Below are 27,298 nucleotides of genomic sequence, written 5' to 3'. Positions count from 1 at the left end.
AATGACCAGGTTTGGTCCTGAAGAAGAAAGAAGAAAGTACCTCTTTCCCTTCTTTTCAGGGATAGGGGGCTATTGGTATAGAACACCACAAATAATATCAGACTTTTTCTATGTGTTTGTTAGTTTTGTTGAAATTTTTCCCCCTTCTTTTTTAAGGGATGGCTATCTGGGTGAGGGAAGACATTAGAATACATTGAGAAATAAAGGTGATGTAACACAAAAGATAAAAATAAACATTTGGTTTTTTAGCTGCTCTGCTTTTTAAAAAAAATTAATTTATTTTTAGTTTTCAACATTTACTTCATATTCTTGTTTTTAAACCTTGCTTCTATTTATTTCTAACATTCATTTATTTTGGGGGGGCGGGTTACATGATTTATTTATTTATTTTTAATATGATATTTAATTTATCCTCTAGGATTCATTTAAAAAAAATTTGGGTTCTAAAGTCTACCCCTCCTAACTTCCCTTTCCCCTTCCTATTGAGTAAGCAAACAATATGATGTGATATCAATTACATTTTTTAAAAATTATTAAATGCTTACTATATTCAAGGCACTTTGCTAGGCTGTGTATCAGCAAGGCAATAGACACAATATGCCTATATAGTTCTGTATCACAAAATATGAGAGACTCTCCATATAGAAGGTAGAAGAAGTAAAACATTTATTCAGACATCAGATAACCAGATCCCACAACCAAGCAATCAACTCCCACAACCAGTAGGCCCACTTTATCATAACAGCAAGGAACTTAAAACACAACATCACAGCATGGAGCCTTGCCATCCCAAAACCATCCGCGCTCTCCCCCCACCCCTTGTCACCAACAAGCAAACTTACAGCACAGTACACATCTGCTCTGTTGTAACTGCTCTCTCAGCATTTCCTGTGACACAATTTCCTTTTCTTCTCAGCAAGCTCCTCTTACCACATGTGACCTAGGCTTCCTGTGACATAGGCAGATCATATGGCCTATTAATGGGAAAGATCTTCAAATCTAAGTTGCTATTACAGGCTAGAGGGATATAATTTTTTTTAAAAAGTGCTTACCCTCAAATAGCTCACATTTGACAAGAACACACTCCTATTCCTGAAATGCTCTCCCTCCTATACTCTGACTACTGACCTCCTTGGCTTCCTGCAAGTCCCAGCTAAAATCCCATCTTCAACAGGAAGCCTTCCTCAACCCCTCTTAGTTCCAGTGTCCTCCCTCTGTATATAGTTTGCTCTGTGTGTATTTTTTTTCATGTTATCTTCCCCATTAGATTGTAAGCTCCTTGAGGGCAGGAACTTTTTTTTGGGCCTCTTTTTGTTATCTCCAGTTCTTAGCACAGTGCCTGGCACAGAGTAGACAGTTAATAAATGTTTATTGAATGAAGGAACATACACACTCACACACACACCTGTTTATGTAATGTACCTCCCTAATAGCAAGAATTAGAATTTTGTGTTCATATCCCCAGTCTCTCATTCATAGTAAATTTTTAATAAGTGATTTCCTGATCCCCTTGCCATTACCTTTTCTCCTGTAACCATGTTGTATTCATTTTGTTGATATTGTGTATAGACATGTCTATATATATATATATTATGTATAGACATAAGCATGTGTGTGTGTATATATATATATGTGCATGTGTTGTCTCCCTTGTTAGAATTTAAGCTCCTTGAGGGCAAAGATTTTCACTTTTTTCTTTGTATCTCCAGCTTTTAGCTCAGTGCCCGGCATAGAGCAGGCTCTTAATAAATACTTGACTGGCTTGTTGGATTGGAAATAACCCTTTTCCTCAAAGATCTTACATTGTGCTGCCAGGATAAAATACATACAGAAATATGTTTATTTGAAGAAACATTGGGGGGGTGGTAAGGACATTAATAATTCGGATGAATTGAAGGCTTCATGGAGGAGGTGGTAGCCAAGCTGAACCTTGAAGGAATTCTATTATAAGAGGTGGAAATGGGAAGGGGGATAGGTACCTTTGAGGTATGGGAGCAGCATGTGTGAATATAAAGGTGGGAGTTAGAGTTTAGAAAATTTATGGAAGGGATAGTTGATGGTGACTAGAACTGTAATTTCACTAGTAGAGGAAACTCCCAGGTGAAGAAATGCCCTCTCCCAGTACAGGTCAGCATCTTCTCTGCCACTTGGAGGCTTGAAGAGTGGACTAGAGTGTTGGGAGGTTGGTTAAGTGACTTGCTCAGGATCATGTGTGTCAGAGGCCAGGAAATCTAGTTCTCTATAGTCTATGAAAAGAGTAGTATAAAATAAAATGAATAGTAGATGGCACAATGGAGAGAATGCAGAACCTGGAATTAGGAAGATCCAAGTTCATATTCTCTTTCAGACCTTTACTGGCCTTTGACCAAGGGCAAGTCATTTAATCTTTACCTCCTTCAGTTTCTTTATCTGTAAAATGGAGAAAGTAATAATAGAACCTTCCTCCCAGGATCCTTAAGATGAGAAAATGAGAGAGAATTCTTGTAAAGCACTTTACAAACCTTAAAACACTACATAAATGTTAGCTGTTCTTATTATTATAACAAGGTCGGTGGGAAATAGATTGACAAGGGTCTTTTCCTAAACAGCCAGGGGAGCAAGTAAAGGGAGCTGTCCTGAGGATTAATTTGGTAGTTACCTGGAGAATGGATTAGAGAGAGTAGAGACTGGAAGCAGGGGGAGACCATTTAATCGAGAGGTTGTTACCACAGATTAAGAGGTGATGCCCTTGAACTAGGACATTGTCTATATGAATGGAGAGAAAAAGCAGCAGGTGTGAGAGGTTAGAGAAGTAGAATCTTCAAGACTTGGCAAATCATCGGCTGCAGAAAAATATTGCCTGCTTCTGTAATTTATGTCTTAACCTTTTGGAGAGATGACAACTGGTAATTCATGTAGGACATGCCTGGTAATATTCTTTGAACCAGAATATTTAATCAAAACCTCAGAGATACTTCATGAGAGTTTATTGTGTTTGCGTGTGGAGGAATGGAACAGATGGAAAACATTATTAACTCAACCTGCAAAAGTGTGTGGGGGAGGATGAGGGGGAGAAGAAGGAAACCAGTTCAAATCCATTAGATAGCTAACTGGTTTGTTAAAACAGTAGAAAAGCCAGAAACTTTCTTGGGAAGTCCGTTTATTAGAAACAAAGTAAGAATCAAATAAAATCAAAAGCCAACCCTTTTGATTTGAACTTGTCACATTTTAGGCATCTGCAAAACATCACTAATTAAAGTCTGTACGATTTTAAATCATTAAAATGAGAAAAAGTCCAAGCAATTATGTCATCTTCAGTGGCTCCTTAGAAATTCTAGGTTAAATACAGGCCCCTCAGGTTGACTTTCAAAGCCCTTTACCAAAGCACCCCTGGTAGAACCAAATTAAGGGTAACCCCTTAATAAAAGGATTTGTTCTGTAAAACTTGGACCCAGTCAAAAGGCCACACCCAATGACCTAGAAGGCCACATGTGGCCTCAAGGCTGCAGGTTCCCCACCCCTGTAGCCTGTTTCCAAGCTTGTTTCACACAGTTCAGGCAGAGTGGCTTCCTTGCTCCTCCTCTGACTCCATTTCCAGCCCATGAACCTTTGCATTGCCTTGTCTCCCTTCCCTTGTCTAAGATGCATTCCTTCCTCACCTCCACCTATTAGAATCCTTTGCCTCTATCACAATAAGCCCAGACCAGCTGCCACAAAGTCCTCCCAAGCTTTTCCCATGCTTTCTATTTGTTAGTGTGCTCTTCTTCCTCAAATTACCTTTTGTTTACTTATCCCTCTATATTCAGTAGAATGTGAACTCCTTGAGAGGAATTTTCATTTTTGGCTTTGTATTCCCCTGGTTCCTAAAACAGTAGCTGGCACATAGTGATTTCCTGATTTATATAGTGATTTATAAATCGTATGTGCCAGCTGCTCTTTTAGGAACTTTATAAGGACTTTATAAAATGTATCAGTAAATCATTCTTTTAATCAGAATATTTAATCAAAACTTCAGAGATGTTGTATAAGAGTTATTGTGTTTGCATATGAAAGAAAGGAACAGATGGAAAACATTAACTCAACCTGTAGAGTGTGTGGGGGAGGGGAAGAGTGAGAAAGAAGAAACTAGGTCCATTAGATAGCTAACTGGTTTGTTAAAACAATGGGAAAGCCAGAAAGTTTCTGCTCTCAGGGAGCTTACATTCTAAGAGGGGAGACAACACACGCACCTATAAGTCTGCACATGGTGTCAACCGAATGAATACGATATGGTCATGAGAGAGAGAGGATTCTAGCAAGGGATCAGGAAATCGCTATGTGCCAGTGTAACAACAATGTTACTTGCAGCTGCTGTGGAGGTATGAGGCCAATAACACCAGCACACAGGAGGGCTGCTAGCACAGGTTCTTTGATCTGCTTTTCTAAAGGAAAGCAACTTTAAGGAGTTAACAATCTTACTTTAATTAAATATACATATATCATTCACTTAGTTCGGGGGGGAAAAAGTCAACACCTTGACCTTCAGAGAAAATACAAACAGAATTTATAAACAGAGAAAATAAGCACAAATCAACAGACAGGGCTTCTGTCAGACCAAGACAATACATTCATAGTTACCAGAGAGAAGCACCAACATCTAGGTTTTCAAAGCAGGGAGTGGGGGTGGGGTGGGGGGGGGAGGTGTAAGGAGGGGAGCTACCCAGAGTCTCATCTAGCCAAATCACACGAACACTTCCAATGAGTGAGCCCCCAAAGCAAAATGCTAACCTTAAAGTATATATACCCTTCTTCAGGGTCAGAGGGCAGCACAACCCTCATGACTCAAACTCATGTGACTTAGGCTTTCTTGTGATGTAAGCAGATCATCAGAGACTGTTGATTCAATCAAAGGCAAGACTCAGTCAAAGACGCTTGATTGCCTTAGTGCTGAGAAGCTTGGAGGTCAGCACTTAATTAAATTAACCTTACATTAAGCACTTAATATGTTACAGAAACTTAACTCCAAAAGAAAACACAGCAAAAAATCCCACTTTGCTTGCCTTTATAGCCAGCAACTGTTTTAGTTACTTTAAATCTTTCTTGGTTTGAAGGTAGGAGGTCATCTCTATTGAGGTCATAGACTGGTCTTTGTGTGTCTACTATTTTTAGACTGGATTTGGGATTTCATTGGTGTGGAGCTCCTGATGAGGTACTTCTGCCACTGCAGAGCAACACCTGTGGTCCCCCCACCTCCAGCATCTTCTCATATCTTGTACAGTTAAGCAACTTGGCTGGGGTCACACAGCTAGTATAAGAACCTGAACCCAATTATTTGTGACCCCAAGGCCATCATAGTCTGACTGGTATCATAATAATTTTTGTATTTGTCTTATATCTCCCTTTTAGACCAGAGGATACTTCTTTCACTTTTGTATTGCTAATGAATGGCTCAGTGCCTTACATAGAGTTACCATTTAATAAATGACTGCTGTTGAATTGAAGCAAGCAAACCTGGCACGTTCTCAGTGATAATTTAGCTTTAAGGTCATAAAATTTGACCAATTGGAGGGGGGTGGGGTTGAGAAATTTTGGAAATAAATTGGTTTTGATTAGGCTTAATTTTCATCTTGTTTAATCTTTGGAATCCACACACACACTTACACACACACACACACACACACACACATTGCATACTATTTTTGTAATCAGCTATCTCTTCAGATAATAATAATAACATATTTATATAGTGCCTACTGTGTGCCAGGCCCTGGGCTAAGAACTTTACAATTATTATCTCATTTGACCTTCACAATAACCCCAAATACAGGTAAGTACTATTATTTTCCACATTTTATTGATCAGGAAAACTGAGGCAAACAGGTTAAGTGCCTTGCTCAAGGTCACACAGCCAATAAGCATCTAAGGCCAGATTTGAACTTAGGTCTTCCTGACTCCAGGCCAGCACTGTCTTCACTGCACCATTTCGCTGCCCCACTCTTAAGAGAAAGTGGCTGCTTTGTTCATTTCAGTGATTGTAACAAACCAGACAAACCTGGGTGCTGAGTTTGAGAAGTCTCAGATAACAATTGGGGTTTTTTTAAAACAAATTTTTATTGATGTCTTTTTGGTTTTTTTATATCAACGTAGTTTTTCCTAAGTATCCCTTCCCCACCCCCCCAGCCATTCTATATTAAAAATAGTGGTGTTTTAAAGACAAAACAAAAAGAAGAGGAAAAAATCCATATAACCAATCGATACATCGAAAAAGCCAAAAAATATGTTCCATGTACAACACCTGGCCTGGGAGCATCATCCCATGTCCCTTCTTTTGATCCATGCTTGTTCTTTCTAACAATAGGGTTTTTGAATCAGGCGTTCAATTCAACAAGTATCTATTAAGTGGTTACTAGGTGTCAAGCACTATGGAAGACACTCTAATCTTTTATGTCCATTATCTCCTCACAGCAACTCTTTGGAATCTATCCAGTGACTTTCACATTATATCAAGCCTTCTCTCTAAGTCTCTCTCTCTCTCTCTCTCTCTCTCTCTCTCTCTCTCTCTCTCTCTCTCTCCCTCCCTCCCTCTCTCTCTCTCTGCCCCACCCCTCTCTCTCTCTTTCTCTCTTTCAGATTCTGGGATATTTTCTTTGAATTAACCAAAGATTCTATTAGTTGAGGAACGGTTGAAATAGGAATTTGCCATCTCTATGTTACTTCTGTTTGAAGCAGATCAGTAACAGAAACAAACTTCTGATTATTTGGTTCAGGAAGGATTGCCTCTCACTTATCCTGTATATAACTTATATGTATATTGTCTCCCCCACTGGAGTGTGAACTTGAGCATAAGGACTATGTTTTTGCCTTTCTTTGTGGTTCTAGCACTTAGTTCCAGGATTACAGTAGGTGCTTAATAAATGCCACCTAATGATGTTGATGAGTAGAGAGAAGGCAGTAGTTCAGGGTAAATCATTTTCTGAAAATTTTCCTTGTAGGAAAATGTTATTTATATGCTGTGCCGAGTAGAAATGTGCCAGATATTCATCATGCACAGCCTGCTGTTTTTAATAAGAAGTCAGTCCATCAATATCAGTGCAGGACTGTAAAATGTTTTCAAGGTCTTTGGTGATTTCACAGTTTTTCTATTTGGGATGCCTTGAAGATAGCACCATTGTTTTGTATGGCATCCTAAAGCTGTTCCATAAATGACCACAGGGCCCTTCTCCACAAAGATCTGTTTGAAGGTCATCTCTTAGGCACAGGTTTAGTGTTAAAATCACTATTTCTGATGAGAAACCTCAGAACTATGGAATAGAACCTATTAGGAGGGAGAAGAGAAGGTAGGAAGGCAGAACTGTTTGTGAAATAGCCAAAATAACTTCATTGCCCATTACGAAAAGGAGTGGTTCATTTTTATTTATAAAAATAATCCAACTTTTTTGACCATTATGTCCTTTTCCCCCTTCTCTTTTACTAGCTGTAGTTTGATTACCTCTTACAGTTTCAGTTTTTACATCTCAATGTCGAGAGGCACAGTTGGGAACAGAGTGTATTTTCTAGACCACTTACACGTAGGGTTGGAAGGAGAGGATTTAAAAGAATGTCATGTAACAAATGTCATAGAACTCTGAAAAGGCTTCTGTTATCCTGGGAGTAAGAGTGTGTGGAGGTGTCTCTTCTATTTAAAAAGTCTCACACTGTAGCCTGTGACTTCTCCAGCCTTGAATTACATACAGAATTGGTTGCTTTGATAAGTAGGGAGGGAAACAGGAATAAGGGGCAGTAGAAGAGAAAGGAAAGAAAATGAAAGAAAGAGAAGATGAGAAAACAAAGAATTGGGGAGGGATAGAATGTTGCTATGTTTCAAGAGATGAAAAATATTCTACTCTACCCAATCAGTTGCCTTTTCTTAGTTAATAAACAGCTAGGTGGCATAGTGGATAGAGTGGCTGGCCTGCTCAGGAAGACTAATCTTCCTGAGTTCAAATCTGGCCTCAGACACTTATTAGCTCTATGACCCTGGGCAAGTCATTTAACTCCATTTGCCTCGGTTTCCTCATCTGTTAAATCATCTGGAGAAGGAGAGGACAAACCACTCCAGTATTTTTGCCAAGAAAACCCAAATGGAGTCACAAAGAGTGGGAAACTACTGAAAAATGACTGAGCCACAACAGCAACAAAACAATAAAAACATCGAGATCTTGTATTCTTGGCACCCTTTAATTTATCAGATAATTGTGAGGTATTCTGCTGTGGATTCTCCTTTATAGTTTTAACATACATATTCTGATGGGCCCTGTGGCTCTGAGTCATGGAGTACCAGTCTCAAAGATTTAAAATTGAAGTCATCTGATGGATAGTAGCGAGGTACTTCATTATTATGAGGTTGAACTATATAACCTCTTATTCCACAAGGGAGGAAACTGAGGTATACAGAGGTTAAGTGACTTAATATGTATGGCAAGAAAAGATGGATTGATCATATTGTGAGAACCATGGATTACCAATGGACAGCTAACATGCTCCATTTGCCTTTCTGCAATAACAAGAGGAAGGCCCCTCGCCACACTTGGGCAAACATCCTGTGGGAGAACATGAACCTAAGATCAATAGGATGAGGGGACATGGATAGGTTATAATTTTCACTGCAGGAGGGAATATTTAAATCTGTGAGATCACAAGTTCATCAATGTTATCAATGATAGAATAATAATCGTAATTCATATTTTTGTAGAAATTTAAAGTTTCAGGGTAGATAGGCTTTTAATAGTGCTGACAGGAGATTTGAAAGTCTGTTGTAATGATATGATGAAGCAATGCACCTTCTCTCTCTCCCCACCCTACTTCCTCCTTTCCCAGAGGGTCCATATGTTCTTTTCCCGTTTAATTTAAAAAAAATTATTTTCAATCTCAAATTCTCTTGCTCCTTCCACCCGTCCCTCACGCATCAAGAAGGCAAGAAATACAATACCCATTATACGTATGAGGTCATGAAAAACATTTTCACATTAGCCATCCATATACTTTTAACTTGAGAACAGCTGACTTGGAAATCAATCTTTAACTAGAAGTGGCCACCATCATTGGCCCATTAACTTTTTTCTCCCAATCCCAGAAACCCTCACCAGGATGGGAGCCATTACAAAATTAATCAATCAAACATTTCCTTCATTGTGTGGGTATCATGTTCAGTGCTAGAGATACAAATACAAATCCAAGACAATCCCTGCCCTCAAGGAGCTTACGTTCTGTACGGGGAGACAACATGTTCCTAGGAAAGTAAGTTCAGGATTTATACAAAATATATAAGCAGTGATTAGGAGGGGGATCTTGAGGTGAACCTTGAAGGGAGCTAAGTATTCCAAGTGGTGGAGGTGAATAGGGAAGGCGGTCTAGCGCAGCTTATGCAAAGAAACAGAGATGGGAGTCGAAGGGTCTTTATGGAGAGTAGAAAGCAGGACCAGTTTGGCTGTGGTATAGAGTGTATACTGGGGAATAATGTTTAAACATTCTGGAAAGATATGCTGGAGCCAGATTGAAGCTTTACATTTTTTTTACCGGTATTCTCTTCCCTCTCTGGTCATATCTGCCTGAGTTTTTCTATTTTCTTTTGTTATGTTGTCTGAAATTCTAATAATTATATATATTGGGTTAATAAGCATCCTCTTTTAAAAATGCAGTGAACTCTAGGAAGGTTAAAAAAGTTATCAGTCTTTTTATCTTATTATGAATTATTTCAATCATTGTTTTTCTAATGCTAAATTAAGAAGCAATTGCACTGTAGGAAAAGGCAATACTTTGGGGGTAGGCTAGATCCCGGACCTGGGCAGAAGTGGGATAAGAGTCCATTAGCCCCACTCTCTCTCATATGACCAGGTGTGGGATTCATAATGTAAATAAGATGATTGTTTCCTCATTGGGCCTGTTCGTTATTTGGCCTTGGAGTAGCATGAGAGGACTGATGCCTACTAGCAACTTCGAATAGTATGGGGCTAGTAAATTAGCCCCTGTCTCTTTCCCATCATGTTCTGAGTTTTCCAAAGTAAGTTAGACATAGGACAAGATGATTTGTTTCATTATTATGCCTGTTGTTTTCTTGCCCTAGGAGAAGGACACACACACACACACACACACACACACACACACACACACACACATTATGCCTGTTGTTTTCTTGCCCTAGGAGAAGGACACACACACACACACACACACACACACACACACACACACCCGCATCATTATCCTATGTTTTATATCTCACTATCTCATTTCTGCTTCCAGCCGAACCATCTCATAATACTTCCATTTGTGCGTGTGGACTAACCCATGGTGTCTTAGTGGGGCCACTGACCTATGGGTCTAAGGAGACCAAACAGTTGCAATTTGTTGAGTTAGTCACCTTCATGTTTTGGGTTAGCAGCAGAATGTTCTATACCCTTTTTAATCAGACAGATCTGGCAAGTGGCCATTCTTCCCACCAAGCTGTATTCTCCTCCCTGCTCAGCCCAGTTCATTCCATCTCAGTCCCATTCACCAATAATGAATCTCTAAAGTAGGAGTTCTTAATTCTTGTGTCATGAACCCCTTGGACAGTCTGTTGACACCTGTGAACCTTTCTCATAATTATGTTTTCAAATGCATAAAATACATAGGCTTACAAAGGAGAACATTGGTCTAAAATAAAGACTTTTATTTTTTCCTCATCTAAGGTCATAGACTGCCTGAAATGTATCTGTAGACCCATTGGGGGTCTGTGGACCCCTGGTTAAGAACTTTTGTGCTAGAATATTGCCATATTCTCAAACTAGCAAAGACTTAGGAAAAGGTAGAGGTGCAGTCTTAATACCTTCCCTTAACTCAGACATATGCAGTGGCATCTGTGCTGATTTAGAGTCACAGGACCTAGATTCACATTCTGGGTCACTTAACCTTTAAGGTACTCTGTTTCCTCATGTGTAAAATGAGAGGATTGGACTATATGGCCCCTGTGGTCCATGTAAATAACACTATTTATGTGGTAAAAGTTCTAAACAACTACCCAGTAATTTAAGACAAGCATTTATAGAGTACGTACTAAGTACCAGACACTGTGCTGTGTCTTTGGGATACGGAGACAAAAATGAAACAGTTCTTGCTCTCTGAGGTCACTTTTACCTCTGAGTCTGTGATCCTTTGGTCCATGTAAATAAGACACTTTCTGTGGGGAAAGCTCTAGACAAAGGACGTATAATTTAATTCAAGCATTTATTAAGTGCCTACTATGTACCAGACACCTTATAGGTGCTGGGAATACGAAGACAAAATAGTCCCTATTCTCAAGGGTCTTACATTCTGTGGGGAAATGAGATGGGGGGGGGGGGGCAAATGCACTTGGATAAGTAAATACAAAAAATATAGACCCTGTATGTACATAAATATTTATAGCAGCATTTTTTATGGTGGCAAAGAATTAGAAATTGAAAGGATACTCATTATTGGGAATGGCTGAACGAGTTGTAGTATATGTGAGTTCCAGCCAATCAGACATGTGTATTGAGTTCTAGACAATCAGACATGTGAAGTGAGTTTCAACCAGTCAGATGCTGGCTATAAAGAGAGTTGGTGTTCAGAGAAAGCACACATTGAGAGAGCCAGCATCAAGGCGAGCCAGTGTTGAGAAGAGAATGAAGAGAAGAGACAAAGAAGAAAATGAGTCTTGAATGTTGAGCTGGGAAGAGACCTTTAAGAGCTGGGAGGAAACCTCTGAGAGCTGGGAGGAAACCTCTGAGAGCGGGGAGGAGACCTCTGAGAGTGGGGAGGAGACCTTTGATGGCAGACACTTGCTGAAGGAACTTATGAGCTGTAAAAACAAATAGAGCTGTAGGGCAGAAACCTGCCCATGGGAAGGAGGCTTAGCTTAAGCCCCTTTTGAGAGCTGTTATCACAGAGCCTCTGGACTTTGGAGGTGAATTGAGATGGTGGTGCTGGTAGTGTGTGTTGTTGCTCTGTTAAGCTTTGTTTTCCCAGAGGCAGAATCTGCAGGCAGGGAACCTCTGGAACCTGCTATGGGACAGGAGCAGAAAGAGCTTGGAGTGGAGCAGTCCCCATGAACTGAGATATGGAGCAAGAGCAAGCTGAAACATGGAGCAGGATCAGAGAGCTGCCTAAATGTGAATCCAGGCGGAGCGGTCAGCCCACAGAAGAAGAGCCATGAGACTTGGAAGTCAACCTTGAGTCAAGATGAAAGAGGACTTTACTTGGATGCTTGGTATTGATTAAGAAGACTGTTCTTATTGTGACCTAGGGGTGTATGAGCCACCCCTTAAAGATGTGTTGTGCTGAAGAAGACCCTAGCCTGAGACCCCTTGATTTGGGGGATGGAATGATATATGCTGTGTAGTGTGATGTTCTCACTGTCATCTAGGGGTGGATGGTGTGGTATTTTCTGCTACCCCTTAAGGATGAGTTGTGCTAGGGAAGACCCTAGCCTGGGACCCCCTGATTGTGTAAACAAGTATTTTGGGGAATGCTACTGAATGCAGTGATATATGCTATGTGCCATATGACATACTGAGTATTATGAGATACAGATTCACACATTAAATGATATGTTTTGCTTAAGGATGTTGTTATGAATGTTATGCTTTATTGAGCAATGCTTTAGTTTATTGCTGAATAAATAGAGAATTCATTATACTATGCTATTAGACCCTTGAAATTATTGACAGCAGTCCTCAAGTGTGCTGCAGTGATTGGCGTTACACTTGGCCACCATAACAGGGTAGAGAAAGGGATGTGGATGGATGCCCGAGTCAACTTTTGTTTGTTTCTGAGTTTTCCTGGGGCTAGCCTTGCATCCAGGAAGGAGTGGGCAAATTTCTTCCTTTACTCAACTGTTCTCCACAGTCCCCTCCAACCAGAACTTAGTTTCATACTATCATTCTTATAGCTCAGCAATATTGTGAACTGAATACAATTTTTTGAACTAACCTGAAAATCAAATCATTATTTATCACATTGTTTCTATGCGAAAATAAAGTCGAAGTTCAAAACCACCATCTGACAAACTTTGGGGAAATAGGTTTTAGGTTGGGGGTTTCCTGTAAATGGGATACCAGAAATAACATATACCTGTGGGCATATTCTCATCCGGTGTTCAGTAAGCATTTGCTAGTGCCCACTCCGTGGTCATTATGCCAACCAAAGTTTTCTATACAGTTTGAAAAGATCACTGTTAAGTTCAACAGTGCCTGGTATTTTTGCCTCTATTTAGGCCATAATCTCGTTTCTGAACAGCTGCTCATTCTTGTAGATAGTGGGCTATTCCTAGCACCCAAGGATGTTAAATTTTATATTAGCAGGTGTTCTGGGGTATAAATTTTCGGTACAATATAATGGTAAGGAAATTAAATATTTACGTTTTATCCAATCCAGTAAACATGTATGAAGTGCCTCCTTTGTGCCAGGGGATACAGTTAATAAAAAGAGACAGTTCTTGCCCTCAAGGAGCTTATAGTCTAAAGGGGGAGAGAACACACAAAAGGAAATAGGAAAGGGGGAAGGAGGTTCCCATACAAGGACATCTTGTTGAAACCAGGCACAGCAGCAGATGCAAAATAGAATGAGCCAAAAGTCTAGTTTCTGCCCTCTATAAAGGAAGACCTTGGGAGGAGTGTGGTGCTCCATCCTCCAATGGGGAGATGGTGTCAGTCAAGGCTTGACTTAGCAGCATGATGTTGAGTTTAGAAGTGATGAGCTCATCCTGGGAGGGGCATTTCAGTTTATGGAGTTGAAAATAGACCAGGCAGCAGATGCAAAGTGGAGAATTATTGATAGGTACGAGATAAATTGGAGAGGGAAAGCACTAGTGTTAAGAGGGAATGGGGAAGGGCTTCTTGTAGAACGTGAAATTGTAGGTGAGTCTTGAAGGAGGCCAGCAGGGAGTGGCAATGAGGAGGGAGAGAATTCCAGGCATATGAAGTGATAAATATAAAGTAGCTTGAGAATAAGGGCAGTAGGAGTCGAGTAGATCAGAAAAGGCTTCCTGTAAAAGGTGATGCTCCAGCTGTTGTCTTTAGGGAAGATATTCTCCGAGATGAGGTTGAAGAAGAGAACACATTTCAGGCATGAGGGACCTCCATTGCAAAGGCAGAGCCTCCTGGGTGAAGATCGAATTTTGGGGTGAATAGTCTACAATGAGTCTGAAAAGAGTTTGAGGCTAGTGTGTTAAGGACTTAAGAGCTAAGCTTGAGGAATTTGTATATGATTGTGGAGGCAATAGGAGCCCTTTAAGGTTGATTGAGTACTGATTTCCATTTAAGGAAAATTATTTGGGCAGCATTGTGGAGCATGGACTGAAATGAGAACAGGGCCTTGGATTAAAGTGTTGACTGTATTTAGTAAAGAAAAATGGTCAGACGTGATATGGATGGACTTAGGATTGGATATATGAAGTGATGGAAAGTGAGGGATCAAAGGCAATGTTGAGATTACTCACTTGGGAGTCTAGAAGAATATTGGTGTCTTCTACCAAAATGGAGAAATTTGAAAGGGGAGTGGGTCTGGGGGAAAAAATAATGCGTTCAGTTTCAAACATGTTAAGTTTGAGATGTCTCTAGGACATTCCATTTGAAATGTCCAATAGAGGCAGTTGGTGATGCAAGACTGAAGTTCAGGAGAGCCCAGGGCTGGGTATAGAGCTGGAAGTCACCTGCATGAAGGTAGTAATTAAACCTGTGAGAGCTGAGGTCACTGCCTACAGCTCTGTGACTCCATGAAGGATCTGTGATTTCATCCATGTGTAGAAATTTCCCCCACCCATGCAACTTAGCTAGCTCTTTCTTAGATAAATACCAGCAAATTGAATTGCTTGAGGCACTTAAAGATTAATCTAACTCTCGCACCATAGGTACACTAATATGTTTCTTAAGAGGGAGATATTTGGCCATTCAGTAATTTCTTCTTGTAAGAAGACTACGGATTGCTCTGGATTTTAAGTCCGTTGACTTAAAATATTTTCTTTTTCCCAAGAGGGGCAAATGCCCAAGCTGAAAATAAACCACAGCTACCTAATAGCCGGGCAGAAGGAGTATACTTGCCAAAACAAAACATGTTGTGTGTAATTTGGCTTGTCAAACAATGTGCGGTAGGGTGAAATCGTCTTGCTTTGAAATGTGCAGCTGGTGTGAGAGTATCTTACGGATGCTAGCTGTTTCACTGAAGTGCCTTCCATGCCTAACATTCTACTCACCCTGACTATGCAGTGGTACAGTTTCCTTTTCTTTGTTCCTCACACAAGGCATCCTCTTAAGTCTTTTTCCTAGACTAAAATACTCCAGCCTGGTATTTGTCTTTCCTGATTTGGAAGTAGGCATCAGTTAAGATAAAAAGCTACTCAGGACTTCTTGTCTGTTTTACGAAAGGATAATATTTGGGGTTAAATTTAATCAGTCACTTACCCATGGCTCTTTTGCTTCTTTTGTTTCTCCTGCTATTTAAAAGTATGAAAGTTAACCAAAACAGTAACAGATGAAGCAGAGGCTCCCACAATCCCAATTGGAAAGGCACCATATTCAACCCGTAGGTAACAAGGATCCTTTCTACATCCCAGCCTCGACGTGAAGACCTCTAGTGACATGGAACCTACTACCTCCTGAGGCATTGTGAGCAGTTTTTACTTTTGTTCAATAGTTTTCAGTCGTGTATGACTGTGACCTCGTTTGGGATTTTCTTGGCAGAGACATTGGAATGGTTTGCCATCTCCTTCTCCAGATCATATTACAGATGAGGAAGCTAAGGCAAACAGGGTTAAGTGACTTGCCCAGGGTCACACAGGTAGTAGTAAGTGTCTGAAGCTGGATTTGAACTCAAGTCTTCTTGATTCCAAACCTGGCATTCTATTCACTCTACCACCTAGCTGCTAACAAATACATTTTAGCTGTTATTATTAAATGAGCACTAAAACCATATTTGAACATGTTGCTTCTTTAAAGGTACTTTAGAATCTTAAAGTTGCCTCAAGGTCACCATTACCTTAATGACTATTCAAGGAACATCAAACATTTTATACACAAATCCTGCTGGGGAAAGTGTTGACCAAGAATCTCGATGATAGGGATATTTCGTCCAGTCAGTCAGTATTATTAAGAGCCTACCATGTGCCAGACACTGTGCTAAGAACAGGGAATACAATGAAGGACAAAAGACAATCCCTGACCTCAAGGAGCTCACATTCTAAAGAGAGTGACATCTTGCAAACAATTATATACAAGTAAGTTACACATGGGATAAACCAGAATTAATTAACAGAGGGAAGGCACTAGAATTGAGGGGGATTCAGGAAAGCTTCTTTTAGAAGATAGTATTTAACTGAGACTTGGGGAAGCCGAGGCCCAGAAAGATTAAATGACTTGCTAACAGCTGCACAGATAACAAGTAGCAAACTCAGGTTCAGACTCCCAAATTTACATTGGCCAAGCATAAATTAATAGATAATTTAAAGTAACGGACTCCTGATCTGTAATCTCATCACTGTGCAAAGTGTAGATCACAGTGTCTCCTCCTCATGATCTTTTTTTTTTTGTTCATGGACTCCTATAAATCTTCCATTAAACTCCGCCCCCCCCAGTGGCCCAAGATGCTTTGTCTTTTTTTTTTTTAACATGCTGGGGGTACTAAAATGCATCTCTCACACTCTCCATCTTTTACCCCCCACCAGGCTACATGACTCCACCGAGAATGCTGGATAACGGAATTAATTATATTACTGTATGTGACCATAAACAAGTCACTTAAATCTCTCAGGGAATCTGGCAATGCCATAAGAGATTAGAGGTTACAAATGAGTGGTCAGTTTACATCAGGGAAGTTTCCTACACCAGGGGACTCTTCTTCCTCCCCCCAGTAACATTGTCATAGAAATAAAAGCTTCCTGAGATCAAAGTTACTGCATTAACATACTGTTCCTTTCTTCTAAAGAGCTGAAATCAAACACTCTATGGGAAATGAACTTGTCTGGCATATGTTAAGCTTGTGGATTTCTTGACTTAGTCACAAAATTCAATCTGGAATCCTTGAGCTTGAGAATAGAAAGTTAAGAAATTAACTCTTCTTTTTGACACCTTTAAAAAGATCCAGTTTGCCAGTCCTTCCTCCACCCACTGTAGAACTTCATTATTCAGCATGCTAGGTGGCCTGAAGTCAGGAAGACCTGAAATCAGATGCAGCCTTGGAAACTTACTAGCTGTGTGTTACTGAACAAATTACTTAACCTCTGTTTGCCTCAGTTTCCTCATCTGTAAGATGCTCCTAGGATTGTTGTAAGTGCCTGGCACATGTAAGCACTATATAAGCATAGAAGTATTAATTATTATTATTTATTATGTTTACTGTGTGTTAGGTACTGGCTTTCTCACTGTTACATGAACAAGATACTTCATCTTTCACCTCTGGGCATTTTCTCTGGTTATTCCTCATGTCTGGAGTACTCTCCTTCCTCAACTCAACCTCCTTGGCTTCTTTTAAGGTCCAACTAAAACTCCAGTTTTTTTTTTTTTTTACTATAAGCTTTCCTCAACCCCTCCTGATTCCAGTGCCTTTCCTCTGTTATTTATTTCCTGTTTATCTTTCATATAGCTTGTTTTGTATATATTTGGTTGTACGTTGTCTCTCCCATTAAATTATGAGCTCCTTGAGGGCAGGAACTGCCTTTTACCTCCTTTTGTATTCCCAGTGTTTAGCACAATTCCTGGCACATAGTAGGCACTTAATAAATGTTGATTGATTGATTACCGTTCCAAGCACTGAGTATACCGGGACAGAAATAAAATAGCCCCTGCCCTCAAGGAGCTTACATTCTGTTGGGGTGAATCAATATGTACCCAGATAAGTAAATGCAAAATACGTATAAACTAGAAAAAACGTATAAACACAAAGGCTTGTTTGCTGAACCCAAGTAAGGTTACCTCTAGGCCCTAGCATATTTCAGAGTCTTACAAATATCCACAGAGAAACCCAGGGGATGTAGAAAGGATAGAGGCGGTGATGGAGGAGGTCATATTAAGTACCGAGTAGGGACAGAAAAACCAAAGATTGATAAGGAATATGACACAAGGAGACAGGACACCTTTCTGTTAACCAGAATATCTGCTTGATATGAATCCCCATTCCTGGACTGGGCACAACTGGTATAAACCACGAAAGTTTACTATATGCTTTCTCATTCCTCCTCTTTTGCCTCTGCCTCTTCTTGTCTTCCCCCCTCAGAATCCCCTCTACAAAGCACCTCTTTGTACTTAGGTGGCTTTCGTTAGTCTTCTTGCAGAAAAATATATAGGTTTTAAAAAATAATAATAATAGAAGAAAGCCTGCCATAGTGCAGACAGGTGTGGGCAGCTTCTAATTAACTTGAATGTATAGTTAAATGTGTCTTTTTTTAAACTACTGTCCTTAAATTATTCTCCAGTTGCATTTCCTAGTGGTTTATTATTGAATATAAGAATAATTGGATTTAAAACTAAGAATTAGCTATAGTTAAGATTTTTTTTAACTAAAAATCAAACCTTTATACAGAGAGATTCTTTCTTTTGGGGTCCTCTTCCTCCCTGCTCCATAGCACTTTCAGTCAGCCTAAGTCCAGGGCAGATGAGGTGAAATTTTCCCATAGGTGTACAGCTTTCCTAAGTGAAGCATGCAGCCATTGTTTCTTGCTTTTGTGTGCTCTGGTTATTGAAATTTATTTTTAGTCTTTTCAAATGCCATCCACCCACTATTAAAGATGTTTATCTTGATTCTATTTTTCTTTTTATTGAAAGGCAAGCTGTGCACACAAGATTTCTTCTGTAAGAAATTCTGTTAAGCTTTCCTTGGTTATCTGTCACTGGCTGTTGAGCAGCTTTTCTGGGTAGATGACTGGACTGTGGATTATATCTTACAGTGTTTTCTCATCTATACTTAACATTTTTTTAATAAAGATAACTGGATTTTTTTTTTAAAAAGCAAAGGCCAGAACAGTAATTCTTCAGTAGATTATAAGTTCCCAAGAGCAGGGGAGGGGTTGCTTTGTTTTTGTCTTTATATCTTTAGTACCTGGAACATGTTTGTTGAACTGAATTTTTCATTCAAATACTGCAAGCATACCTCACAAGTTATCTCAGTAAACACGCCTCGGTTTATTAAATGACTGTCATAAGAACGTAAAATGTTTTATGTTTTTCTAGCCATCTTACTAGGGAAAGTTATGACCAAGAAATTTAGTGAATATTTAGCTTCGGTCCCAGGCCATTTTGTGCTTTGAAAGTACCTTCTTTGCTATTAAACAGTTGCAGGATTTTTAATCCAAGAATTTATGTCAGCCTCAAGAGATATTACTTATGGTAGACTTGTTCTGTATGATTCCATCCCTTGGTTAGGTAGTATAAATAGCTATGAGTGCTAGGTTTAAGAATCATGAAGATCTGAATTCAAATCATTCCTGAGACACTGAGCTATGTAACCTTGCGTAAGTCACTAAACCTCTGTCTGCCTGTTTCCTTATCAATAAATTTAGGATAATAATAGCATCTGCCTCCCAGGGTTGCTATAAGGAATTAAATATGCATAAAGCATCTTGCAAACCTTAAAGCCCTTTATAAATGTTAGCAACTATTGATTATTATCATTATAATGACTGCTTGTTATTATTATATCCTCCGCTATCAAACATTGTTATAGTCATCTGATTGAAAACCTGGCCATTGTAGGTATCATCACCGCCATCACCATAGTGGTGACTGATGCTGAAGAATTATAATATGTCAGCTTGGAGAATGGCTGTGAAGCCAATAGAAGAAGCCTCAAAACCCTGCTTACTGATGCCTTGCTTCTTAATTGATTGAGTCTTATTGAGTCAGGGCTTCTGATTTACTCTGTAGTGTTTTTTTAAAAGCTGTTTTCATGTGTGTTTGCTTCTTTAACTTCATTGCCTTTTCCAGATCTGTGACTTTGTCCAGCTGTCTGTTATAGCAAAGAAACACAATTAAAGCTGATGGACAAAATGACAGCATAAGCAACATTCTATATCCATTGTTCCCCACTCTTCTGCTCTTAATTATTTAATTATTTATACATTATATTCTATTTAATTATATATTTTATGTATTATTTATTTATATAATTGTTATTTCTTTTGTTAAATTCTTTCCTATTGCTTTTTATAGTCATGCTTTATTTATTTTAACATTGTTTTAAAAATTTTGGGTTTCACACTCTCTCCCTTCCTCCAGCCCTTCCTCCATCCATTGAGAAGGCAAGCAGTATGATACTGATTATACAAGTGAAGTCATGTAAAACATTATTTCCATATTAGCTCCCCACCTTTCTACTGTTGTCTAGAAGCATGATTGTAGACCAGTGTAATGTAGACATTTCTTTAAAGATTTGGGCTTGGATTCAGGAGGCTACTAGCCTAATCCTGATTCTGACACTTAACGTGACCGGAGCTCTACTTTTCTCATCTGTAAAATGAGCGTGTTGAACTTTGTATTGTGAGTATTACTCTGCACTCTAAAGAGTCCTTGGCTGCATAGCTTATGACTGAGCACTTTCACTGATGCTCGAATCCTCCCAGAATTGAACACAATGGCCTGTTCTTCAAGTGCCCATGAGGCTTCTTCTGCCCATCTCTTTGGTGTATAGCTATATGTTATGTGCCTTAAACATTAAAATACTTAATGTAATACTTTAATGTATTTAATATATCCCACGGATAACAAGACCTATACTTATTATGTTGTACTGAAATGATCACCTGCACATTTGAATAGATTAGAGATTTAAAATGAGCCCCTTACCCATTGAATGAGTAGGCTGTCATTAACAGTACCTATATTTCCTCCCAGTAGAGAAGCGATGGATTCAGAATAAAGTTAGGACTTTTTTCTTTTTGGACATGGTTAATGAGGTAATTTGCTTTGCTTGACTATACATATATGACCTTGGACAAAGGCACTCTACTTCTCTTGTCCTCGCATTTCTCATCTGTAAAATGGCTAGATCGTCTCTAGATTTCTTCTAGCTCTCACTTCTGTGAACTCCTTGAAATATATTACTATGGAAATTAACTACAATATTAGAACAATATTTCTTTGGGAAAATAGGGATCAGGAAAGGCCCCAGATAGGTGATACTTGAGCTGCGTGTAGTCGGGAGTTAGAGATAGTTCTGGAGGAGAAAGGGTACTCTAGGTCTGAACATGGAGGCTGTATGTGGAACATCATATATGGGGCAAGCAGATTAGGCAGGCGTAGTCATATAAAAGTCATTTTGGTTGGAAAGATAGACCGGAGCCAGATTGTGAAGGGCATTTTAAATGTCAAGCAGAGGAGTTTGTTTTATCCTTGAAGCATTGGGGAAGCACTGAAGCTTCTGAAGCAGGCGATTCTCCTCTCCTACAGCTGACAATTGGTAAAAGGGGGAAGGGGCGAGGAGTGGCAGCTGGGTCCTGAGCCAGGAACAGCACATAGCAGCCCCATTCTTTTTCTCCATACCTTTGCCTCTAACAACTGGGTCCTCATACTTCTGAGAAGCAGGGGCCTTGGAGATGGGGCTGGAGGTGGCAAGTAGTAGAAAGAGAGAGGGATGGGTATCCCCAGGGTATACAGGGGTGAGATAGTCAAGAGCACCCTGGAGAATCCTATGCATTCTCTGTTTGTCTGTGAGAGGAATCTAGGGGATGTAAGACTGGGACTGTGTGTGTACTCAACTCTGCTGCCTCTGACTAAATGTCCGCCCCTTGATTAGACTGAAAATGATCCTCATTTGTGCAATTGCATGGGGCTGGGATGATGCCTTGAGGGCCACTTTCTGAAGTTTAAGGCTTATGAACCTGCTGAATTAAATGTCTACACTATTATGCACCTTGGAATTTACTTTACAGCTGCTTCAGTGCCCAATTATGCCATAGAAGAAAAACCTACAATTTGAAAATAATCAACTAATTATATCCTTCCACCGAGATTCCTTTTCATGACATAATGAAGCAAGTTTTACACATTGCAAAATGGTTTGACTGTAATAATTATAATAGTTTCTGCTTCTGTTATGCCTTTTCATTAGAAACTTGTTTAAAAAATGTTCCAGTATTTTCTTTTTCTTTTCTTTTTTTAAAAACTTTTAAAAGTAGCATGGTAGAATTAATAGCTGGAGTCTAGAGACTTGCATCCTAGGAGTTTCCTTCCTTCACCCCATCTCCCTTAATTAGATGTTTGACTTGGGTCAAGTCACTGTGTCCTGATGGTTGAGTAGAGAGAATGCTGCACTGGCAGTCAAGGATATCTGTGTTCATGTTTCAACTTTGGTCATACTGGTCCTGTGACCCTGGCAGCTGATTTAATTTCTCAGTGCCCTGGGCAATTCTACGACTATAAGTTGCAGAGACGATGCTACCCTGCATTGGTAAAGGAAGGAAACAAGCTTTTATTAAGTGCCTACTATGTGTCAGGCCTTTAAAACTATTCTCTCATTTGTTCCTCACAACAAGTCTGGGAGGTAGGTGCTATTACCACCTCTATTTTATAACAATAACAATAACATTTTTATATAGCACCTACTATGTGCCAAACACGGTGCTAAGTGATTTACGGTTATGTCGTTTGTTCCTCACAACAATTCTGCGAGGTAGGTGCTGTCATTGTCCGCATTTCACAGATGAGGAAACTGAGACAAACAGGTTAAGTGATTTGTCTGGGATCACACAGCTAGCAAATGTCTAGAGGTGGCATTAGAACTCAGGTTTTCCTGACTCCAGGTTCAGAGCTATATTCACTACACCATCTAGAGGGAGTATCAGTGAAATCACCAATGTAATCCCTATCCTGAATGAGGAGATCGGGATGTATGGCCTCTGTCCAGCTCTAATTCAATAGTAAATATATGTAAGCCCATTGCAGTGGTTTAAAGCTATGAATGGGGTTACAAGCTGGAAACTCTGCTCTTTGCCCTTGGGCGTAACCATTGCTCCCTGATCCTGGACCATGGATCAGTACTTTGCTCCTGTCACCCAGAGTTACAGTTTCTACTCATAGACTGTTTTTCAGAGAATGTTTGGGAAATGCCAAGAAGCATAATTTTTTTAAAAAATAAAATAAAATTTTGTTGATATCTTTTGTTTTTGCATCACTTACATTTCCCAGTGTGTCCCTCTTCCCATTTCCCTCCCAGAGAATCATGTTGTGTAACAAAGAATAAAAATGAAGCAGTAGGGGTAGGGTGGGGAAGTAGTTTGGCAAAACTAATATTTTGAAATAAAAAAAACATGACATCATATGTAGTATTCCACACTGATAGTGCCATACTTCCCCAAAGAAGCAGCACCTCAAAAAGCAAAAATATTATAAGAAGTGGATTACCTCATTACTGAATTTAGAATCCATTATATAGATTTTGGAAAAGAAAATATGTACACATACATACACATGCACATAAATATCAATCTATGTGTTCCAAAAGTTTCAGTGAAATTTTAAGCTCTTAAAGCTTGAGACAGCACTAAGACTTTTGGGAATCCTTTGAGTATATAAACATAAAACCGATGTTTTTTTATTCTAAATACTGTCTGTGGGCTGTGGCTTGGCATAGATGAGCTTTGGTTCACGAAAGAACCTAATGGGATTTGTTGTTCTTTTCACATTAATGTAATCTAAAATTCTGAAACTGACATTATTCTTTCTTGTTGCTTTAGAGAATTTTTTTTTGAAAGGGAACACCAGATGTTCAATCATAATTTTTTGTTTTACGAAGCTTTCATTTTGATTTTGTTTTTAAAAATATGATCTATACTAAATGACTTAGCCTAGAAGCAAATTTATTTCCTGCCACTAACTTGTCAGAATTCCCAGGTCCATAGGATCATGGATTTTTAGAACTGAAAGCTACTGTGAGCCTAAGTAATTTGCCTGGGGTCACACTGCTACTTAGTTTCTGAGGTGGAATTGGAACCCAGATCTTAATGACTCCAAGTCCAGTGTCCTACCCACTATTCCACACTGCTCAGAGAATATTGTTACATTGTTTTAGATGCTGTGTTTTGGGAATGTAAAATTATTCATTCACATAGGTTACCTCTAAATAAAAAGCCCTAATTTTTATAAATGTTTACCGTTGTAACCTGCTTGGCTCAATCCTTCCATCTTTGTTGTTCTTCGGTATCAATGAAATCACAGGTTACGTAGTCCCTATTCTAAATGAGAAGTTCAACTCCTCCGGAAACCGTTTAGGTTTTTCTTGGCAAAGATACTGGAGCGGTTTGCCATTTCCTTCTCCAACTCATTTTACAGATAAGGAAACTGAGGAAAACAGGGTTAAGTGACTTGGTCCAGGGTCACACAGCTAGTAAATGTCTGAGGCCAGATCTGAACTCAGGAAGATGAGTCTTCTGACTCCGGGCCTGACCTGCTATCCACTAGGCCACCTAGCTACCCTCATCCTTCTATACATTTAATTTAATTTTGGAAAACAATGCAATATGTTTCACAGTCTAGAGAGTTTTGAATTCCCATCCTTTCCATTCAGATGCACATGCTTTAAGAAAAGCAGTTAGAATTTCAGGTCTTGTTTGACTTTATCTGGGATGCTATGCTAGAGTGGTATGATTTAATCCAGGATGGTATTTCATATTATAGAATCAGAGCTAGCAGGGGCCTTCCGGGTCAGTCATCTTTAAGGACCAAGTAAAGATGAGATCTGGAAAGAGGCTTTCATGGCCAGACCTGAGATTAGCCATTGTGAGAGGAAGGCAGCCAGATACTTCCAAGTCACTTTTACATTTTCTCCCCCTTGAATGCTTAGGATTTCAGACAGGTCATAAGGAAATGGTTCAACCATCCATGAGGAAATTGAACTCAACAGCTGTATTTTTCTAGGCAAAAAATACATAGATTATTATTTTTTTTCTAACCAAAAGTAATTTTTGTATGTGTGTGTATGTGTTCAGGTACTTCTTCCAGCAGCTGGTCTGTTACAATTACAGGATGTGAAAAGGACTTGCTGTGATTTTTTGGAATCCCAGCTTCATCCAATCAACTGTTTAGGAATCCGGGCTTTCGCAGATATGCATGCATGCACTGAGCTTCTGAACAAGGCCAACATCTATGCAGGCAAGTAGAGCAACCAGATGAAGAGGGAGCCTAGAATTCTTGGCTTCTGATTATGGTCTTGATATTGCTATAAGGGCACAGACTGAATCACAATGTTTCTGGGGACCCAGTTTTTTTCTCTTTGATACATTTTTTGGGGAGTGGGTTAAAATATGTATGTGGTTTGCTATTTAAATTATTTTTAATTTCATTTTCAATTTTTAAATTTTAAGCTAATTTTAAATTTACAGTTTTGCTCCCTCGTAATGAAATTCTGTGGATTAAATCATACTCATAAAGCAAATAGGTAAGGATAGAGCCTTTATCTGTGATTTCTTTGGTATAGGGACCTCTAGGATAAGGAAACTCCCTCCACCATTACAGGTTAGCACCTTCTCTGCATAGAGTTTACAATTTTAGGGAGCCTAGAGCTCCGAGAGGCTGAGCAAAAGTTGCTCAAGGTCAAACAGCTAGTATACTTAAAGGTAGGATTTGAACCCAGATGTCATTGGCTCCAAGGCCAACTTTATATCTACTTTGCCATGTTGTCTCTTACGTAAGTACACATAAATTGATGTTTGCCCTTGTTCTGTCAGTCCTGATTCTTTATGACCCCATTTGGGGTTTTTTCTTGGCAAAGATGTTGGAGTGTTTTGCCGTTTACTTCTCCAGATCATTTTACAGATGAAGAAATTAAGGCAAACAGGGTTAAGCGATTTGCCGAGGATCCCCCAGCTAGTAAGTGTCTGAGTCTTGATTGGAACTCATGACTTCTCGACTCCAGACCTGATACTCTATCCACTGCACCACCTAGCTGCCTTTAAATTGGTATTAGGAGTATCTAAAGATTATTATAGATTTTTATACTATATTCATTCTCCACTCCCAGACCCCAGATTTCCAAGTAAATAAATAGTATGAGGGTGTGTGGTCTAAATTAATATTTAAGAAAAATGTTTATATAAGAAATGAAAATAAAATATCTGATGCATATTTTTACATCCCTTTCTAGAATCTCTAGGAATATTACTGTTGTTGAGAATCTTAAAATTCTCAAAACAGTACAAGCCAGATGCAGCTTTTAGGACTTGAGGAAAAAGAGAAAAAGCACTACGTTACAAAATCATCTAATCTCCCCTTGCTGTTGTGAGGCTTTGGCCCAAGAGCCAAATATTTAAAATAAATAAATAAATAAATGATCCATTGTTACAGTGAAAACAGTCTTGTTCCTCATGTGAAATGTAAAGTGTTTTTTATAATTCCCAGATATATCTCCTGCCAATTATCATGTGCCTGTTCTAAGTGATTTTTGTTAGAAAATCATAGCGAGGACAGAAAGAAGACATCGTTTGATGTTGGATTTTTTTCATTCTTTCTTATCAAAATAATTTTCGACTACAGTGCCTGGCTCAGATTCATCTCTATTCATCTCTAACATGGTTTACAAACAGTACTATCTCTAATAAAAAAGCTGGCCAATAGAAAAGCCAATTCAATCCGAGGGATAACCAAATTAAGTTCTAGAGAACATCGGGTTTCTCTTAGTCTACTTACATAATAACTATCTTCTTTTTCTTTATTTTTCCTCTTCAGGAAATAATTAGATTTTTTTCTGTTTTATTTTCTCATTTTTTTAACTCAGATTTACTGCAGTGAATAAAAAAGATGAATAATTTGCCACCAGAATTAGAGTACATCTAGAGCTCTGCTGATAGATTTCTCTTTGCTCTTGTGAATTTTAGTCATTGAGAAATACTGATTTTTGCTCTAGTCTTAAGCAATATCTTTGTTTAAAAAATTGAGCCTTCACTTTTTAATAGTCTGCATATTAATCAAGGTCTGTTATTGAAATAGTATAGGGCAGCTAGGTGGCTGAGTGGATAGTGTCAGACTTGGAAACAGGAAGACCTCAATTCCAATCCAGCTTCAGACACTTCCTAGCTGTGTAACTGAGGGCAAGTCACTTAATCTTTTTTGCCTCAGTTTCTTCATCTGTAAAATGAGCTAGAGAAGGAAATGGCAAACCACTCTAGTATCTTTGCCAAGAAAACCCCAAATGGGGGCATGGAGAATCAGACATGACTGAATAAACTCTAAGTATTATATTAAATATACAAATTAACTCATTAGACATTCATGATAACTCAGGTTGGCATTATGGGTGTTATTAGTTCCATTCTAGAGATGTACAAACAGAGGCTCATGGAAACTTGCCCACAATGATACAACTAGTAAGTGTCAGAGGTTGAATTATA

The 27,298-nt window shown here is 39.1% G+C and overlaps 1 protein-coding gene across 1 annotated transcript in view; it reads left to right on the top strand.

Annotated features, from left to right (window-relative positions):
* The window catches only part of KLHL2 (kelch like family member 2), a 132,406-nt gene that overhangs the window by 57,779 nt on the left and 47,329 nt on the right, over positions 1-27,298 (top strand). The window contains exon 5 of the mRNA XM_036764129.1: positions 24,902-25,064. Coding sequence (XP_036620024.1) covers positions 24,902-25,064 — 163 coding nt within the window. The remainder of the gene's footprint in view (positions 1-24,901; positions 25,065-27,298) is intronic.

Source organism: Trichosurus vulpecula, chromosome 6 (assembly GCF_011100635.1).
Source record: "Trichosurus vulpecula isolate mTriVul1 chromosome 6, mTriVul1.pri, whole genome shotgun sequence".
Taxonomy (NCBI): Eukaryota; Metazoa; Chordata; class Mammalia; order Diprotodontia; family Phalangeridae; genus Trichosurus; species Trichosurus vulpecula.
Note: the sequence above shows the minus strand (reverse complement) of the source record. Positions and strands in the feature narration are given on the sequence as shown.